Source organism: Pezoporus occidentalis, unplaced genomic scaffold (genome assembly GCF_034315485.1).
Source record: "Pezoporus occidentalis ecotype Australia unplaced genomic scaffold, CSIRO_AGI_Poc_V1 ctg185, whole genome shotgun sequence".
NCBI classification, from domain to species: domain Eukaryota; kingdom Metazoa; phylum Chordata; class Aves; order Psittaciformes; family Psittacidae; genus Pezoporus; species Pezoporus occidentalis.
Genome location: NW_026913693.1, coordinates 79617 through 100496, shown reverse-complemented (window position 1 = coordinate 100496; position 20880 = coordinate 79617). Strand labels below are relative to the sequence as shown.

The window sequence follows — 20880 nt, the reverse complement described above, 5'->3', positions numbered from 1 at the left end:
ATGATAATAAATTCTTGGAGCTAGTTATAATACCCCCGCCTATATGCAGGAATTATGAATATGTATGTAACTAATGTAATAGTGAAAGTATATAAACCTGTAACAAATACTAATCACTTGCGCCCCTGGCTACAGTCATGCGCCCAGCGCTGTTGCTTTTGCTTTATTGACGTTGTCCCTCAATAAAACCTTGTTATCTCGTTTAGAGGAGTGAGTTCGTATTTCACAATAAGTTACCGTGGGTGCAAACTCGACTGCCTTTCATGACTTCACTGCCTGAAGCCACAGCTATGAGGCCCAGCACCACAGACATATACTCACAGAATCAACTGGTTTGGAAAAGACCAGTAAGATCATAAGGTCATGGTCAAGCTTTGATTTGCAGGGGAGAAAAATACACCGGGCTTTCAGAAAATTGATAAAATCGTGAGCGGGTGACCAGAGTGGACCCTAAAAACCCGGAAACGTAACAAAAGTAATTCCTCCTTCGATTCTGCCCTCGCTGTATTGTGTAGCCTATGCCGACGGGCGCACAAAGGGGCGGAACGGGCGGAGCGCTGCCTTTTCCTCCCGCCCGGCGCCGTAAAGCCGCGGACGCGCTCGGCGCCTGCGTCCTGTCGGTTGTGGTGTTTGTGGTTGTGCGAAGATGGCGGCGTTTTCGGGTACGTGGTGCCGGGGCGGAGGGTGGGGGGTGTCGGCTCTGCCGCCGGCAGCAAAGCACAGGGAGAGCCCTCTCGGTTCTGGACGTGCCGGCGCCTTTCGAGGCTGGCGACTCCGGATCCTGCCGCGCTGGGCGGACCCTTTCAGCGCAGCACGCAGCTCCTCGGGCCTGCCCCGGTGTGGACCCGCAATGGTGTGACTTACCACGTAGCAGGCTTAAGGTCGAAAGTGGGGAGATGAGGGTGATCTTCCCTGCTCTTCGTGCTTTTGCAGGCCTTCCGAAGCAGTTATCTGATCGGTTTACGGGTTTTAGTATATGTGTGTGCATGCATTTGCAAATTGCTGAAATGTTAGACTTGCTCCTCAGGCTTACTGGTTCCTAGAACAGGACGAGCATCATAACTAGCTAATACCTGAATTTTATAGAAGTATCAATATAAACTGCAATCTAAAACCTTAATGTTAAAGGTGGGAACATAACTCTGTTTCCCGCCTCCCCGCACATTTATTCAGACGTAGACAACCACTCAACATTAGAGTACTGTAAAGTTTTAATGTATGTGAGGTTTTTAATTTGTTTCTTTTAACTGAGTTCAGTGCCATTGTTTGATCAAAACCAAAAAAAAAGTTTGAATTGCACTATGTGAGCTGGAAGAATATTAAAAATGGGGGAAAAATAATGTAGGGATTTAAGTATAATTTGCAATCAGTAGCTCCTTTTTATTGTTATTGCAGTACATTTTGCTTATGTGGATTATACAGTTTTGTAGGAGTATAGTCTAACATTTGAAAATATTAAAGCTTTCTGAAATCATGTTAGAAATAAAACATGTTTCTTATATGTGTTATAGCAAACGGAGGAACAATTTTTGACTGCATGCATCCATATGTCTCAGTAGATCTTTCTGTATATGTGAAATTCAGAATGCGGCAGTGTGTAAAAGCTTTCTGTAAAGAAAGGTGCATACTTGTATTTAAATTGACTTAAAGTAACTCTATGCATCTGAAAAGATAACTAGTAGTTAAATTCTTGGTTTGATGGTATAATCGTTTGGGTTGGTAAGGATTGCCCTTATTGCAAGAGTATTTAGTTTTTAAATAAATAGATTTTGTTTATCAACATACAGACATTATTATTCTGTGGCTTCATATTTAACTTGTGTCTGAGATCTGACCATCAGACCTTAATACGGGTTTGCCAGAAGAGGGGGATCTAAGGAAAAAAAATCTTTCAAAATCAAAGCGTTGTGTAGTTAATATATGTGCTGTGTGTAAGGCAAGATACAGTAAAAAAAAAATCGATCATCTAAAATTTCAGTCCTTATACGGTACAGTTTTTCCTTTTTTTTTTCCTTTGGGGGGGGGGGCAGGGGTTGGTGTTTTTTTTTGGGGGGGGGTGTTTTTTTTTCTTAACTGCATCTCAGCAATGGAGACAGGATATTTGTGATTAACGAAGTCTTCTCTGTTGTCTGCGTAGGCAGTTTCCTTAAATGTGCAAAGATAAGTACCGTGCCCTTGAAATGGTACTCGGTTCTGGTGTGTTTGCTTTGCTGCTTTGTCAGCACCTGTCCGTGTGCTGAGTATATGCCTGACTTAACTCTGCTGTAAATGGGGAGAACTGTCAAAACTGTATGTGGGGAAAGAATAATGTTTCTTGTCTGTCATTTGGAGTTCTATAGAGAAGGTTGCATATGCTGAAGTTTTGTGGTTGGTTGGGGTTTTTTATTACTTTTGCGTGTAGTTGGAACTCTTGACACTTGGAAATCTTTTAGGCTATGTTGAGGTAAATAGCACTGCTTGTTCCTTTTTTCTTGTCTTACAGAAATGGGTGTTATGCCTGAGATAGCTCAAGCAGTGGAGGAGATGGACTGGCTGTAAGTAGAAATGCATTTCGGCCTTGCAAAATCTAATTTGCCTTTCAGTGTAATATGACATGCTTCTTAAAATAGCTCTGCTGTCACATTAAACAAAGCAGATCAGTGTTTAACTGTCATTGCATCTTGTGAACTTTTTTAGTGTGAATGGCTGAAGAACACAAATTGTGACTGCAGTGGTAACATTTAAACTTGGCAAAGCAAAGCATGACTGCTTATACTTCAGTGTCATTTGTTTGGTAAAAGCCTCTGCTTCTGCCTCTGTGCTTCTAGTTTGTTTATTATGTATTGTGGGATTATTGGATGAAATGTTATGATATAATTGATGCTAGTTTTGTAAATGTTTTCGAGAGTGTGGCCTGAATTTGTGTTTTTCGAAGTTGATGCTTGGTGTCAGTCTTCTACAAAAGTAATTCTTCCTGGTTTTAGTTACTGGTTTGTCTAACATTTGACTTCAGAGCTTGTTTTGAATTGTCATTCAGAATTTTATCAGTATGCAAATCTTAGTTTGTGTAGTTTTCCAGTTCTGAATAGGAATTTTGTAAATGAAGACTCTGTAAGTGGCTTTAAAAGGGAAGCTTAGTGATGTGAGATGTAGCCTTCTTGAGGTGTGGCTGAATCCACTGCATACACTAGTCACTCCCTGTCAGAGTACCTCTCCTTCTAAATAGAATCTATTTCACTTCCTTAGCTGCAAGCCAGGAAGAATAACATTTACCTGTTAATTTCCATCTTGTAGATGACCATGGTGAGTGCCTATATAAGCAAAAAATCCTTTCTCTACTGGTAACATCAGTTGTGTTAATGTGTTCTTTCCTGCAGTCTTCCTACAGATATCCAGGCAGAATCCATCCCACTGATCTTGGGAGGTGGTGATGTACTTATGGTATGTACGTGGGATAGCCCTATTCCTAGAAAGCCTGTGTGTTTCACTTATTTGTGCAGTCAATTCCCTTCTTTCTAGAAAGGTCCATAGTTAGTCTAGATTTACTGTCCTGCTTCCGTAGAAAGTATATTTATATTTTTAGCTAAAAACCTCTTTGGGTTCCTGATGTGTTTCCAACTGTTCTTGCAGATGGGATTTATTATTTTTAGGCTTTGTTTTTTGACTACTTGACAGGCATGGCCACATGAATGAGAGCAATTTGATTTAATCTGCTCTCCTTTTTGTTGTAAATATCTGGCATAGATTTGCATGGAACTGCATTTGTTTAGGCAGTGATACTGCCTAAACAAATGCACCATTATTGATAACCTTGAAAATGGCAGATTAGTATTCTTTGTTAATCATATCTTTGGTAGATCTCCATGTTCTTGATTCCGTAACCAAATAGCAGTTCCTATAATCTTCTGTAGTGCTTCTAGCAATCAGGCATACATAGATAGTTTTTCTGGTGGACTCTGGTAATCTTTTTTAAAAATTTTTGAAGTGTATTGTAAAGGTTTTCTGTATTTAATATTCACCTATAATTAGTGTGAAGCAGTAACATTACTCTCTGAGATTTTCTGTATTATGCCAAAGTAACAGTAAACTTAGTTTACTGAAATAAAACTGTAGAACAGTCCTTCTAGTCCAAGTTGTAACTCTGGTTAAACTCTTAATATTTTCTTTCTATAGGCTGCTGAAACAGGGAGTGGAAAAACTGGTGTAAGTAATCAAGTTTAAATTAGCAGAAAATCTTTTAAGTGGTGAGAGGTCGTATGTTTGTGCACGTGTAAATACAAGGAGAACACGCATATATGTGTTTACGTATTTAAGCAGTATTAATAGTCTTTACAAACGTGTAGGCATGTTTTAAAGTGTTTCTGGCTATGAGTATTGTACTTGAAAACTAGGCTGACTGTATATCTTTAAATGTCCATAAAAATTGTGGAATGAAAATAGTTTTCTATTTTAGGCTTTTAGCATTCCAGTTATCCAGATTGTTTATGAAACACTGAAGGACCAGATGGAAGGCAAGAAAGGGAAAGCAACTATTAAAACTGGTGGGGCAGGTAAGTTTTCATATGTCACACTCCTCAAGTTTGGAGCACTGTTACTTCATGTCAATTCTGTTGCCTCTTAAATTAAAGTTAACCTAACTTGCCATTAGATAAGTGTTTTTTCTGTAATTTGGCATAATTTAAATAGAATATCATCACCCCTGACTTTAAAACAGCAAATGTAAATTTCCTGGTGGAGTCACAGAAAGAAACGGGACCCTGTGGAGAAGGACTTGGGGTTGTTGGTTGATGAGAAACTTAACAAGAGCCAGCAGTGCACGCTCGCAGCCCAGAAAGCCAACTGTATCCTGGGCTGCATCAAAAGAAGCTTCCTTAGTAATCCTAATTGAAATGGTATCTAGTATTAAAAAAAAAAAAAACTTTATATTGTGGAACCTGTAGGTTTCATTGCAACATAATATTTGGCATATGAAAAATAAAGACAGAAACTTTGTGTGTATGTGTGTGTGTCTTAGCTCTTCATTAGTGACATATTAAGTGAAAATACATTAATGTAAAATTGGAACAGAAATAGCAAATACATGTTGGATTTATTGCTCTTAATGTAGTCTTGGGTATTTTCTAGCTGGATTTGGTTGTGATTATGTAGAACTCTGATTTATTTCTTAAATGTTTTAATTTCCAGTAGTATTTTTAAATAACTTAATCTGTGCTCAGCATTCATGGAACACCTTTGCATTTTGTATCTGTGTCTCTCCTTCAAGCTGTAAGCATTCATTTTCACCTCATCATTTAAACAAAGATGTGTCCCCAGAAAAATAAGCCAAACACTGTAGAGCCAATGTGAACTTCAGATTTGAGTATTCCATTCTTAGCTTGTTGGTTTAATGCATTTATAAGTTTTTGGTTTTTTTTTTTCTGTTTTCCAAACTTAGTGCTCAATAAATGGCAAATGAACCCATATGATAGAGGATCAGCTTTTGGTGAGTTGTCTCAATGTTCACTTGGTAATGTTTATTTGATGGGAAAATAAACTAGAACAATGCATGAAAATTTCTTTTAAAAGGAGTTAGAATTTCTTTAACTGAAACTGTTTTGTAATTTTCAGCAATTGGATCAGATGGTCTGTGTTGTCAAAGCAGAGAGATAAAAGAATGGCATGGATGCAGGGCAACTAGAGGTGTGACTAAAGGTAGGTATAAAATTATGTATTTTGGAGACTCTTCTAGAAGTTTCAGCTGATACAACCTACATTTCACCTGTTGTAAATGTAGGTGGTTGCATATAAAACGTAATATCCATCTGAGCAGATATGCCATTACTCAATGTATTGGTGGCAGGAGACTTTGGGATGACAAATACACACCTTGTTTTGTAAATGACCTTTTTCCTGATGTGGGATTGAGCTAGAGGAGACAATCATAACTAATATTCATTAGAATGCATTTTATTAAAGTGTTACTAATAGGAAAATATCTACTCATGCAGTACTGTCAGTTGTTTCCTTGCACACTTCACAGACACCTGCATGCACAAATGTCATGGTTATATGGTTGGAACAACAGTTGAGAGGCCAACCCTAACTATTTACTTGGAAGTAGAGTCATACTGATACTCCAGTAGTTCTGGATGGGTGTTCAGAAAGACTCAAGCAGCCTCATTTGATCTGGTGTGCAGGTAATCCTGTAGTCTGTCTGTACGTAGAAGACAGTTGGATGCGGTTCAAGTTACACAGCTGGTTGTTGATGCTATAGTGCATGATCATGATCTTGTTTGGCAGACCACTGATGTTCTGAGTTTATCAGTTCTTGTGGATTCAGTAGAACTGGTCTCTCTAGCTTATCACTCCTTTGGAGCCTTTCACACACTACCTCTCCTCTCAGCATGTACTTTTTTTATTGCCTGCTCTTTGATAATCTGTTTCTTCATTACATACATAGGTACATAGAGAATCTTTTCACACTTGCACAATAGGGGATTTTATGGCACTTTCAGAAGGGGTGGAAATGTAGGCTTGTGTAATCTTGGAAGAAGCCAAACTGAACCACCTTGAAACTGAATTGAAATTTAAGTATTTTCAATTTTTTTCTTTCTCTTTTAAAGGGAAGTACTACTATGAGGTTTCTTGTCATGACCAAGGCTTGTGCAGGGTTGGTTGGTCAACTATGCAGGCTTCGCTTGATTTGGGTGAGTTTCCTTCAGAGGAAGAACAGACAGTTTTTATATTCACATGGAATGGTTAAAGTCCTGCTCTGGTGTTGCAGAGGGTGGGCTCCTGAGGAAGGACACCGGTATTGGGGAGTTTAAAACACTTTTATGTTCTTCCTGCAAGAGGAGAGATCTGCTTACGTGTCAGCAATGTTTCTTGTTTCAAGCAACTGTTGCCATTTTATTTCAATTTTTTTAATGAAGGTGGCTGAAAACTGGTAAAATCAGAAAATGTGTTGGTACAAGAATACTTGTTTAGCACGTATGAAAGCTGGAAGTATTCAGTACTGTGCTGTTGGGTTTGGTTTTTTGTTGCTTGGGGTTTTTTTTGTTACATTTTATAGCGTTAGAGGTTTTGGTTGCCAGTGCAAAGACAAGAAAACATAACCTGTCAACCAGAAGATAAAAAACTTGTCCTTTGTATTGTCTTCAGGCACTGATAAATTTGGCTTTGGCTTTGGTGGCACTGGTAAGAAATCTCACAACAAGCAATTTGACAGCTATGGTGAGGTAAGCTTGAATTCCATATTGATAGAAATACTAAGCATTTTGCATGTTGGTTCTGTGCTGTAACAATCAACTGTCTTTTGTAATAGTGCTTACTTTTAAGGGAATGTCACTGGGCAAAAATACCATGAAACATTGAACATTTTGGGATAGAAACACAGTAACAGATCTAACAAAATCGGTTATCAGCTTGAAGCTTATGACTGTGGCTAGACTGCAAATATATTGACTCTTATTTGCAAGATAAACCTTTTCTGCATGTTACAGGTTGCAAGTTAACTGATCTCTTGGATTTATTTCTTGACTCATTTCAGCCTTAGCTTGAATAACACCATTCCATCTGTATACATTGGTGACTGTCTAAGTGAGGGCATCATATCCTGCTTACTGGTAGTCAAAGTAGAAATAGTCACGCAACTCGAGTGTGTCAAAACGCACACTTAATGCTAATAAGATGTTATGCTCTGTATTTCTGGCTCTTGAGTTGGGTTTGTCATTAGAACTGTCACCTAAATGTACATTTCTGAAAATATCTACCAGGAATATCTGTGGTGTTTTTTGTGTAGTGTGCCAGTCAGAGTTCAGATGTTTAAGCATAATTCATATAAATACAAATAATACAACCAAAACTTAAATGTTTGTGGCACTAATGAACTCTCAATGCCATAAAACTTGAACTTTTATGATTATTGTAGGTTTTTATAGTAGTGACTTCTGAGCTGTTGAATTAGAACGTTTTATAATATAGATTTTATTGCATAGTTGTGCAGTGTACAGATTTCAAGATATTTAAATGAAGTCTTTAAGTATATGTAACATGCATATAGTACCTTCTGCAAGAGTTAAGATAGTCAAAACATGTTCCTGTTACCGAGTTTGGTGCTCTAAGCTTAGATTTGCGTTGTCTAGTAAATGCCCGATAAATGCACTTTTCCACAATGCAGAGCTCCTTCAGGTAAATGCCTTAAATTTATCACTGTCAAAGTGTTTGGCTTTAGAGTAAGTTTAAAGCAGCAACAAATCTTTAAATATCAAAGATAAATAGGGCAGTTTACTGAAGATTTGCAATGAAATAAAAGTATGCATGCTACATACAGTGGTATTGTTGGAATAAATTGAAATTCTCAAAAATTACCATTTAGTAAGAAGTGGAAACTGTGAAGTTGATAGTCTAAGCGCTTAGTTTTCTTAATACAGTGAACACTAAAATGTCTTATCTTCGCAAACTTCTCTTTGTTACAGGAATTCACTATGCATGATACAATCGGGTGTTTTCTAGACATAGATAAAGGGCAAATAAAATTTTCCAAAAATGGTAAGTTTTATTCACTTTCTTCTTTAGAATTTTATTGGGATGCTTATACTAGGGGAAGGGTTAGGGAGGGAAACGCAAACATGGGTGGAGTCTGACCAAACTAACCCTGCTTTCAGGGAAGGACCTCGGCCTTGCATTTGAAATCCCACCGCACATAAGGAACCAAGCGCTTTTTGCAGCCTGTGTACTAAAGGTAATTTAGGAATATCACGGATGTGTAAGATCATGAAAATTGTTTTAGTTTTGGTAATCAACTATTTGTGTATAAAATTTGCATGGACTACTGGTTCCTAATGCCAGTGCTAACTTGCCTGTATCAAACTTCGATGTACTTCAACAGATATAAGCAAATAACTTGAAAGTGCCAGAATTCCAGTTTCTTTCATTCTCAAGTCTAATATTATAGTAGAATAGTAGTATGTCTTTCTGGAGTTTCCATGGATTTGTAAATTTTGCATTAATTTTATGTAGAAGAATTTTAGAAGCTAGAGCCACACACAGAGTGTCTGGTAGGTTTTAGATGACTTGGGGAAAGGGAATGTGTAAGATAGGAGAAAATTCCACCTTTCCCTCCTCAACTTGCTGGTTCCTCATGGGGTCATTAATTATGGAGATGTTTCTCATGTGGTCTCTTGAATCTATCTGTATGACACAACTTTGTTGAAATCTAGAATGCTGAACTGAAATTCAATTTTGGTGAAGAAGATTTCAAGTTTCCACCAAAAGATGGCTATATTGGTCTCTGCAAGGCTCCAGATGGTAATGTTGTAAAGTCACAGCACTCAGGTAGGTTAGATTTTTAAACTTCCCTTGGTTCTGTATCAGATTGTGTTACACAGTATCTCTTGGTCACTTCATTTGCTTCATTACTACTGCATTCAAAGTCTTACAGTAATCTTACTAGCAGCAAAATTAGTGGGTGTTTTTAAGTATTCCAGATTGTCTTCATCTCAAACCACAAGTAGTCTAACATTCTGAATTTAGAAATGCATCAGATAAAAAGAGAAGCTCAGCTCAGTTACAAGGCAGTATCATATTAAAAATAAGCGTGTATATGTTTAAGCTCTGCAATAAAATTAATTATTCTGCATGGCCAGTATACTCACTATTGTGGCAAGATTTCACAGTATCACAGTATCACAGTATGCTAGAGATTGGAAGGGACCTCGAAAGATCATCTAGTCCAATCCCCCTGCCGGAGCAGGAACACCTAAATAATGTTACACAGGAATGTGTCCAGGTGGGTTTTGAATGTCTCCAGGGAAGGAGACTCCACAACCTCCCTGGGCAGCCTGTTCCAGCGTTCCGTCACCCTCACTGTGAAGAAGTTTCTTCTCAAGTTTAAGTGGAACCTCTTGTGTTCCAGTTTGTACCCATTACCCCTTGTCCTATCATTGTTTGCCACTGAGTAGAGCCTGGCTCCATCCTTGTGACACTCCCCCTTTATATATTTATAGACACTTATAAGGTCACCCCTCATTCTCCTCTTCTCCAAACTATAGAGACCCAGCTCCCTCAGTCTTTCCTCATAAGGGAGATGCTCCACTCCCTTAATCATCTTAGTTGCCCTGCGCTGGACTCTCTCCAGCAGCTCCCTGTCCTTCTTGAACTGAGGGGCCCGGAACTGGACACAATATTCCAGATGCGGTCTCACCAGGGCAGAGTAGAGGGGAAGGAATTTTGCTTGTAATCTTTGAATATTAATCTGAAGCTTTCCGTAACTGAGTAATAGCATCACCTTTTAATGGAGCATTTAGAATCATGAGGTGTTAGATGATTAGTAGAAAATCCAAGTTTGTTTCCAGTAAAAATTTCCAGCACAGGAATGTAGTTTATATTAATGGCCTGTTCTTTCACTTAGGAAATGCACAGGTGGTTCAAACACAGAACCTTCCAAACGCTCCAAAAGCATTGATTGTAGAGCCATCAAGAGAGCTGGCAGAACAAACGTTGAACAATGTGAAGCAGTTCAAAAAATATGTTGATAATCCCAAATTAAGGTAACAATGCATCTCTTATAATTGCGTATATGGTATTGTCCATCAGCATGACTTCATGGTAGGGGGTGGGGGTGTTCCACTTTGTAGCTAAGTGGACCTTCATCTGCAGTGCTACCAATGGTAACCTCAGTAATATCTGCTACCAACTAACCTTCTGACTTTTCAGAAAGTCAGACTAGTTAGGGGCTTTTTGATGTGTTTAATCTATGGACTGCATATTTCTGGTGTGACAAATCTATTTTATTTTTTTTTAGTTACCTCAGATTATCAAAGGTGTATCGTACTTAGTGCTTTTAATTAGTGTGCTTGCAGGATAAATGTTTCAGTGATTAGGATGGTGATGCAGTTCTGAAAACTGATTTCTCTAGGAGCTGCTTCAGTCTAAAGTTGTTTCTGTTTTGACTGTGCTTATAAAACTTAAGGTTGTCTATATTCAAAACTGCAGACAATTTGCAAGAGTGTTTTTACTAGAATTGCAGGGGAGTAGCGATGGGGAAGGGCAAGCTATGCTGTAAGATTCATTTAGTTTACTATTATTTGGATGTCCTGCTTTCAAGAATACAGGAAACAATAATTTGCATTTCAGATTTTTAAAAAACACTCTTTAAGATTCAGCTGGTTAAGGCGTTAGAGTTTAATACAACAGTGATAAAGTAATCAAAATCAAATACAATTTGTTAACAAAACTTTCCTTCTTGAATTAAAATGCTGTACACTACATATGAAGGGACCAGTTTATTTTTTTCCTATGTTCTTCATAAAATTACTGTTCAGAGCTGTTAATATAAGCTACTAACAGGGATCTTCAGGCAGATGTTTATCATAGCTCTTGAATATAATAAATTGACAAATGTCAAAATCTGTTGATGTAATTTTAGGGAACTGTTGATTATTGGTGGGGTTGCTGCAAGAGATCAACTCTCTGTGCTGGAACAAGGAGTAAGTTGATTTTTTTCATCATGCCATTTAATACTTTAGGTTAAGAATAACTTGCGTTGTTAAAAGAATTACAACTACTATTATTTAGCTCATGTAAGCCTGATAAATAGAAAATGCAGTTGATGGAAAGCACCCTCAGCAAGTGGTTCAGTTGATACGTTGGAAGGAAGGAATGTCATCCAGAGGGACCTCGACATGCTTATGAGGTGGGCTGATGCCAGCCTCATGAAGTTTAACCATGAGAAGTGCAAGGTCCTGCACCGGGGTCAGAGCAATCCCAGGCACAGCTACAGGCTGGGCAGAGAAGAGATCAGAGCAGACCTGTGGAGAAGGACTAGGGGGTGCTGGTCGATAAGAAAATGAACATGAGCCGGCAGTGTGTGCTTGCAGCCCAGAAAGCCAACCGTATCCTGGGCTGCATCAAAAGGAGTGTGACCAGCGGGTCGAAGGAGGTGATCCTGCCCCTCTGCTCTGCTCTTGTGAGACATCACTTGGAGTACTGTGTGCAGTTCTGGTGTCCTCAACATAAAAAGGACATGGAACTGTTGGAACAAGTCCAGAGGAGGGCCATGAGCATGATCAGGGGACTAGAGCACCTCCCATATGAAGACAGGCTGAGCAAGTTGGGGCTGTTCAGCCTGGAGAAGAGAAGGCTGCGTGGAGACCTCCTAGCAGCCTTCCAGTATCTGAAGGGGGCCTATAGGGATGCTGGGGAGGGACTCTTCATTGGGGACTGTAATGATAAGACAATGGGTAATGGGTTAAAACTTAAACAGGGGAAGTTTAGATTGGATATAAGGAGGAAATTCTTTCCTGTGTGGGTGGTGAGGCACTGGAGTAGGTTGCCCAGGGAGGCTGTGAATGCTCCATCCCTGGCAGTGTTCAAGACCAGGTTGGACAAAGCCTTGGGTGAGATGGTTTAGTGTGAAGTGTCCCTGCCCAACTGGCAGAGGGCTTGGAACTAGATGATCTAAATGTCCTTTTCAACCCTAACCATTCTATGATATCTAGCATCTGTTGCTTCACTTCTGTGGCAATTGTTAGTCCAAATGCTTACAGAGCTTGGTCAAATTCTGTTGTAGCCTGAGAGCTGAGAATTTTAAAGGTGTAATTTTTTTGCCATTTGTCCTTAACTGTCAAGACAGATGATTTTCCTGTTTTGCTCCACGTTTTATGTGAATGAAACTGGTCTGTGATTGTCAGAGCCAGCATGCACTGCAAACCAGTCCTACATAGAAGGAACTGGTCTAGCTTCAGCAGGATGGGATGTACAGTCAATTCAGTCATGCTGTAGAGGTAGCTTATCCTTTTTTTAAGTTACGACTTCTTTTTGGAAGTGAGACCATGTCACTGTTAAGTTTTTTTTCAGTAATTCTGGCTGCCAAAATACAAGTTTTCTCTTTCCAACTGGAAAATTGCTCACTTGAAGATTGTGAAAATTTTATTGGGTAACTACCCAAAGCAACTTGGGAATTATCTTTGATTTGCATGTGATGGTGGGAGTGGAGACCAGATGACCTCAAGAGATGTTTCTAACCCAAGTTACTTTAGGATTCTATGAATTTATGATTAATAGATAATAAGGCATCATACTGGTAATTATCTCATCTTAAATTTAGACAAATCTGCTAATGTTTCTAGTTATGGGACCAATTCATGCTCTTATGTATTTCATAGGTGGATATTGTCGTTGGAACTCCTGGAAGACTAGATGACTTGGTCTCAACGGGAAAGCTTAATTTATCTCAAGTTAGATTCCTGGTTCTTGATGAAGCTGTGCGTAAAGAACTAAGTGATAATTAAGTTCACCTCTTACATGCAATATGACATTTCCTAAAAGAGTCAGTGAAACATTGTTTTAGAGCATTTGGTGCTTTAGTGGAATAACAGCTACCTACAGACTGTTCCACGTTAATCTTACTGGTTATAACCATAGTAACCTATGTATTCTTTCTTCTTGTAGCCTCTCTGGTAAAGCTGTCAGTTTCTTTTTCTGATAGAGAAATATACTTCAGTCTATATTCACAAGGTAGTGAAGTATGTCCCTGTCACTGTGTAGGGAGCTTGATAGGACAAATATACGATGAGCATTTTTGATTACCCAGCAGGTCTTGAAGCCAGTGAATGTTGTAGTCAACATGCTGTAAAAGGAGTGCCTCTCTCTCTCTCTCTCTCTGATCTCTTATAGTACTACTGAATATTCAACAAAGATTAACTGCTTTGGGGTATTAGCTTGAAGAAGCTGCTGAGACAGATGGTCATTAACTTGTGAAGCACAGCAGCTGTACTTGTAAATACTCCACATTTTTGCTTTTCCATTTTTTATTTTTTTTTTCTCCTTGGTAATAAAATCCCCGCCAGGCATTGACCTGTCCAGCTAGTTAAAAGAGATTTTTGAGATTACAAATGTATTGCTTATTTAGCTCAAGTTTAAAAACTGAGAAATAAGAATAGCAGCTTTATTTCTGCTATTTTATTCCCATGTAGGATGGCCTTCTCCTCCAAGGTTATTCAGATTTCATAAACAGGATCCACAGTCAAATTCCTCAAATAACTTCAGATGGAAAGAGACTTCAGGTATAAAATTTATCCATGGTTTTTGTGTTTCGTGGTGGGGTTTTTGGGGGGAGATTTTTTTCATGTGGCTTGCGGTATTTTCAGTTGTTGACTAGTACATGGTATGGAGCATGCTTCTTTGAAGTAGAGTTTGTTATACCTCTTGTCCAAAACTACCATGTTCATTGGGTTTGGTAATTGTCTGTGAATATGTATTTTTTAGGATTCTAGATATCAAAGCCCAGTGTTTTAGCAGTATTTGAGCTATTTAGATGTAAACACATCTGAAAAATCTTGATTTATCAGCTCGTAAGTAATTCAGCTGGCTTCCTCTTAAATAATTGGATTTTTGTAAGAGAATAGGTAAGTAATTTATTTTGTCTTGGCTTTTGTCAGCTGGGTGGTTCCTGTGATGAGGAAAGGAAGTCAGGGACTATTTTTTTTTCTTTTTTTGGTGCTATTTAGTTATATAACATTCTTCAGTTCTGCTGTCACTTTTTTTTTGCTGAGAGAATCTGATATTTATCCATCTGGCTTTTTTTTCTTCTCAGGTGATTGTGTGCTCTGCCACACTACACTCTTTTGATGTGAAAAAACTATCTGAAAAAATCATGCATTTTCCCACCTGGGTTGATTTGAAAGGAGAAGATTCTGTCCCTGAAACTGTACACCATGTAGTTGTGCCTGTAAATCCAAAAGCTGACAAACTCTGGGAAAGACTTGGCAAAAATCATATTAGAGTAAGTGGTCTATATGTGAAAATTACTTCTGTTGGGGTCTAATGTTGTATGATCTTTGCCAGCTGTTGAAACAGCTTGATGTGTCTGAAATGGTTTGTTCCATGATAGTCAGCATCATAATGTTGGTGGTGTTGTAACACTGTTTATGAACAGCTTGGTCTTACAAACATGAGTCAAGAAGATCTTGATAGAGCAACATTCTGATTTTTATTAGAGAAGAATGGCACCACACTACTTTTTAACTCATTTTGCAGTAATGGTCTGTGGCCTAACTGTAGTTAATACCTGTCTTTCCTGATTGAGCAGGGGAAGTAAACCTTACAACAGATAATTCTGTAAAGTAGTTCTGTCCCTAACTTACGTGAGATGAGCAATTTTTAGGGGGATGGATTTCATCTCGGACTACAGTTGAGACTAGTTCTAAATTAACCTGACCCCTATTCATGTGAGGTGGTGGTAGTTTACATCTTTAGTTCTGAATAACGTGGGACTGTGTTTTCATTCTCAGGAACTCTTACACAGTTTAGTAAGTGGGTTTTCTTAGCACCTTGTTATCTCTGGAAATTCCCTTTGTTAGGTTTGTTAGAGCCATTTCATTAAATCTTAACGTGAATTTATTTCTCATGGGGTTTAGGTTTATATCCAAATCAGCCTAGCTTAGGGAAGAAGATAGGGAACAACTGTGTGTATGATTTAGCTATATTTATAGTACACTGTTTTGTGGTTCTGTGGTGGCTTTTTTTTAGTTTATCACATCGGTTAAAAGTGGTTTGTGTCCAGAGTCTGTATAAATAATTTTATCCTTTTTTTTTTTTGTGATCAAGTTTCATGTGCTTAAACTCAAATTTTTTTGCTAGCTAAAGGCAGATTAGCTTGTCTGGTGGAAGAACAGGATGCTAAGGTTACTTTTGATTTAATTTCTTGCTAATTACAAATTAATGGAGTCAAGTATTTCCTCTGTGAAGTATGGACCAATGACTTCAGAGGTTTATTTGTTTTGTTTTTTTCCTAGACTGATGAAGTACATGCAAAAGACAATACACGACCTGGTGCTAACACTCCAGGTAATCAGCAACACTAGTGAAGTACTAGCTTGTCAAATAATAATTAGTAAATGTTACAAAGTAAAGCTAAATTACAGTAGATAGCAGCCTTGAGTCAAGTTCCTCCAAGTTTTTATTACTACATTTCTGTAGTTTTGAAATGTTTTTGTAACTGGGAGGGAGTAAGGGGGGAGATAGAAAAGGACTTGACTCTGTATTTTGCAGGTATGTAAACAAGTGCTTGTTTGGTGTGTGCAAGTAACCTGAAACTTCTGGGTGGTTTTGGTCTTTCTGTATTACATTACATTACATTACATTGGATGAGGGAGAGTATGGTGGAAGAAAAGAAAAAAAAACTGTAGGTTTAGCTCACTTGCTCTGCTAATAAATGTTTAACTGTTTACTAAAAGGCTAGAGGAAACTTAAATGTATGCAAAGGCTCATCATATTTTTAAACAATTTAAATGAAATAACTTTTTTACTTTTGCTTAGAAATGTGGTCTGAAGCTATTAAAATTCTAAAAGGAGAATACACTGTTCGGGCAATTAAAGAACACAAGATGGACCAAGCCATTATTTTCTGCAGGACTAAAATAGATTGTGATAATATGGAGCAGTACTTTATCCAACAGGGTGGAGGTAAGACCTCCCCCCCTGCCAAAAAACCTTATTCTGCTTGCTTTCCTGTTTATCCCAAAGCCAAAATCATGATAGAGGTCACCACTATTTGGACACAACACAAGTAAAATTATGCTTAAGTTTTTTGTCATACTGGGCATAAAAGTCAGGGGTTTGTATTGGGAAGCTGCAGGGGAGCCCTTTGTGGGAGGAGGGTTGTTGCTAGGGGCAGGGGACACAGGAAGAAATGTCTGTGTATGACAGTACGTATAAGGAGACACAGAAGAAATGTGAGAGAAAGCACAAGGGGACACTGAAAGGGAGCATGTGAGAAGGGTGTAGACACATTTGGAGAACCAAGGGAAATTTAGACTAGAAAGAAGTGAGACATACTTGCACAGACCTTCTCTTGAGAGGGTGGAAGGAAAGGTGCTTGTTTTAATTATTTTGCTTTTCCTTAATGCCTGTGTCAGTAACTAGAAGTTTATGTTAATTGCTAATAAATTCAGTGAAATCCCTGCGTTGAAACCTTTTCCCATAACATACTTCTTTTTTTTCCAGTTCCGTGTAGGGATGTGTCATAATAATGTCATAATCATTTGTATGATGCTGTTAATGCATAGCAACTCTTTCAGGCCCTGATAGGAAGGGACATCAGTTCTCATGTGTCTGTCTGCATGGTGACAGAAAACCTCAAGAAAGAAAGCAAAACCTGGAAAGATTTAAGGTAATGCAGCAGATTGTTGAAGACATTTCCCTCGTCTCCTGATATCTGAAATCATATGTTACTTTTTGTTGCTAGTTCTCCATTTAAATTAAATTGTGAGGTGGCATTTCCATAGGTGGAAATTTATACTGCTGGTCAGCATGACCACTGAACGTTCACGGAGAGGAGAGGTGGTCTTACTTTCAAAAAAACCCTAAATTTAAGCTCTGTAGCAGATCACATTGGTTTTTAAAGTCTTAGGATCTTGAATATTTAAAAGTTACCTAAGTATTAGACAGTTTGGTTTTAAGCCATTCATTGATTTATACTTGCCTTATGTTGTTCGGGAAAAAAATCAAGATGTAAATTAACTTAGGTATTAATGTTCAGAAGCACTGTTGCACTGTGGAAGAGCTTTATGTGAAATGTCCCTAAATATGCAGAGATGCTTCAAGGTGAATCAAATGTGAAGGACTGCTGTTTCTTTGCCCTGGGATTTTATTTGGTTTATTTAGCACAACACTTCTTTACATCTGTTTTAATAGAGAGGAGATGTCCGTTTCTTGATCTGCACAGATGTTGCTGCTAGAGGAATTGATATTCATGGTGTTCCATATGGTAAGACCTAACTTTTAAACTACGCTATTGAATTGCATACAGCTTCAATATATTAGCCATCCTGAGCACTGGTTGAAATAGGTATATGACTTACAGCTTCATTTGTAAAAAGTTACAGATGTTAAAGGCTTGAACCAGACAACTTTGATTGTTCACCAGACCTTCTCAAATACCTGATGATTTGTGGTATTGGGGATTCTTCGTTTGTTTTTACATTCTTGTCAAAAAGTAATTACGGAGAAAGCAGTTTTATAGTGGAAGCCTGAAACATAGATACTATAGGTAATGGCTGTAATAGCCCATGCACGCATTTTGTGATCTGAGAGGAATTGCAGCAATCAAAATCATACTATTTTAGGTGTCTGTTCTGTGACAATATTTTATGAGTATTGTCTGAATATTTTTCTAAAAATCTTTTATTCTCTGTGGATTGTATCTTACACAGTTATCAACGTCACACTCCCTGATGAAAAACAGAACTACGTTCATCGAATTGGGAGAGTAGGCAGAGCTGAGAGGTATGTATGTGTTTAGAGTAGTTGCCACGTTTTCTTGATTTTATTATTATCGTTTGTTGGTTCAGAAGTTGGCAGCATTTAGTGAAATAATTTTTCTTTCTCCATTCTTCCTTAATATTTCAGGATGGGTTTGGCAATCTCCCTTGTGGCAAAAGAGAAAGAAAAGGTAATAATTGAACAGAGGTTGTTTATTGAAGTGCTGTCCACAGCTGATAGTCTGACTTTAATATCCTGCATTGGAAAATTGCTTGTTGGTTCTCACTTAAATGAAAAGGAATTTAAATAGATACCTGAATTCTTTTTCATGCTGTAATTAATCAAAGTGGATGTATTGTACTATTTCACAAAATTTACAAGTTGTTTTCCTTTATTTGTAGGTTTGGTATCATGTATGCAGTAGTCGTGGAAAAGGGTGTTATAATACTAGACTGAAGGAAGAAGGAGGTTGTACCATATGGTACAACGAGATGCAGGTAAATGTTTTGCTTAACTAGAACATTTCTGTTCCTCTAAAAGACTCATTTAGCTGTGTAGTAGAAATACAAAGCTAGTTTGGAGTGGTTATAACCTTTGATTCCATTTGAAGAAAAAGTTGGAAAACTTTGGAAGTTAACACTTCCTGTAAGAGATGTCTTTAATTATAAAAGCTTATTTTCATATTCTCAGCCAATTCTTTTGGAGACTTTTCAGCTTCTCTATTCCTAGTCAAATGCTACTAAAGTTACAGGATGTTAGTTACACATTAGATGGTTTGTTTAGAGGGTTTGTTGCAAAATTATGACTTAAAACTTGCTCCTCTAACCTGGAAATAGTGTGTCACTTAAGTGCATTTTTCCCTGAGAGTTGTATGCCAAGTATAAATAGTTGTTAAATTCACAGCGGCTTCCCCTCTTTCTACGTTAAATGTATCATCTGTGGTAAAATAAGCTTGGACTATGAGCTCTTTATTGTAGCCCCACTCATATAATTAGGGTAGTATGTAAAATAAAGGTTTATAGGTATGGTAAAAACATACTGTAGGTGGAAATGAACTTGTCCATTTGAGGGGAAAAAAAAAATGCATGGATCTCTAGTGTCTGCAATCAAGTTGTTTTCAAGTTGTATAGTTCCTGTTGAAGCTACTTGAATGTGACTGTTCAGAACAGTAGTCTGACTGAAGTCTTGGACCATGAGAGCCATTAACAGTACTTTAAGGCTTTTTTTTTTTCCTGCTTTTTAGTTGCTGGGGGAGATTGAAGAACACTTAAACTGCACTATTGCCCAAGTTGAACCGGACATAAAAGTACCAGTCGATGATTTTGATGGGAAAGTTACATATGGGCAGAAAAGAGCTCTGGGTGGTAAGGAATTAACTGCTTCTAGGTTACCTTGCTATGCAATGCTCAGTTTCATAGTTGTCTGCTGTGTAACTACAGAATGATAGATTAAAAAAACTTGCTAGGTCTTTGTCTTCTGCATTTGTCACATGCAGTCTATGGGTTGCAAGTGACTAAAGTGCTTGTGTGCCTCTGGTTTTGCTTTGTTCTGTTTGAGGGGGGAGTTTTTTAACAAATTAACAAAGTTACTTTAACTTTCTGAATTACTATGGTTAAGCATTATTCTGCTGAAAAACTGCTTTGAAAACATCATTCAGATTGGGTCTCTTTTGGCAGGTGGACTGTATAAAGGCCATGTGGATATTCTGGCACCCACAGTACAAGAGTTGGCTGCCCTTGAAAAGGAGGCTCAGACATCTTTCTTGCATCTTGGCTATCTTCCTAACCAGCTCTTCAGAACATTCTGATGTGCCATACTTGAAACAAGGCTTAAGTTAATAAATGTTCTACCCTGCAAATACAAAAATCCCATCCTGTCTGAGTAGCAGTAGTCAGAAAAAGATTAAAATTAAATTTACTTCTTGCATGATGAACAAACAGAGTGTTCAGCATTGTTGATAATGTTAGCTGTTGTCTTGATACAATAAAACAAGTCAAAGATTAAATAGTTTATCTCTTCTTTTGCTCTTTTGCCTTGCTTTGAGGACTAATTTGCAGAATCATTCTTTGCATAGCTTTTTGATTTACTGAAAGTAAATTTTCAAGTATAGTTAAATTTAGAAGAAGACTAGTTTCTTTGCAGTATATATGTTAAAATTACTTAACTACATGTGTACTATTTTTAATGCAGGATGGAGGTCTTAAAGTCCTTTTAAAGTTATTGATGGCAAAAAAAAATTCTGAAGTGTATATTCAAAGCTCTTGGTTATCTTAAATCTAGATTAATAACTGCATTTTGTTTCTGTGATACTAGAGTTCTCCAAGTGAAGTGTCTTAAGTTTCTAAAATTGATCTTGTACAAAGAATTCTACAATACTGAGTTCATAGGAAAGTAACATACTAGTGTCAAATGAGTCATAAATCTTCAGGAAAAGCCTTTTCATTAAGCAGGAAAGGTTGAAGTACTTAATGCCTCTTGTGCTGCTGTTGAATTTGTTCACATGTAGTTACTGTAGTCTCGTTTGGATGTTTTGTTTTGTTGGTTTGTTGTTTTTTTTTTAGCTGCTTTTTCTCTAGTAACTCCTCTAGTGGTACATAGAAATTTCAGTGACTGCCTGCAGATTGTCACCTAAAATATCAAAAGTGACTGGAGATGCCT

General features: G+C 37.8%; 1 protein-coding gene across 1 annotated transcript; it reads left to right on the top strand.

The window, feature by feature from the left end:
• Positions 1-511: 511 nt before the first annotated feature.
• Positions 512-20252, top strand: DDX1 (DEAD-box helicase 1). Its single transcript, XM_062615882.1, has 26 exons — positions 512-662; positions 2483-2534; positions 3357-3420; positions 4153-4182; positions 4433-4529; positions 5414-5461; positions 5587-5670; positions 6582-6665; positions 7120-7196; positions 8436-8508; positions 8625-8701; positions 9180-9294; positions 10370-10508; positions 11387-11447; positions 13125-13223; positions 13935-14024; positions 14555-14743; positions 15756-15807; positions 16279-16425; positions 17040-17131; positions 17656-17728; positions 18174-18246; positions 18370-18412; positions 18624-18719; positions 19466-19586; positions 19899-20252. Exons 1-26 carry the CDS (start codon positions 647-649, stop codon positions 20027-20029), a joined length of 2223 nt encoding a protein of 740 aa, XP_062471866.1. The 5' UTR covers positions 512-646; the 3' UTR covers positions 20030-20252.
• The last annotated feature ends 628 nt before the right edge of the window (positions 20253-20880 follow it).

What these genes read in the sequence shown, in the direction of transcription:
- DDX1 (XM_062615882.1), top strand. An exon ending in TATTCATGGTGTTCCATATG is followed by an intron (nt 17,729 to 18,173) that starts GTAAGACCTAAC and finishes TATCTTACACAG; the next exon opens with TTATCAACGTCACACTCCCT. An exon ending in GCAGAAAAGAGCTCTGGGTG is followed by an intron (nt 19,587 to 19,898) that starts GTAAGGAATTAA and finishes CTCTTTTGGCAG; the next exon opens with GTGGACTGTATAAAGGCCAT.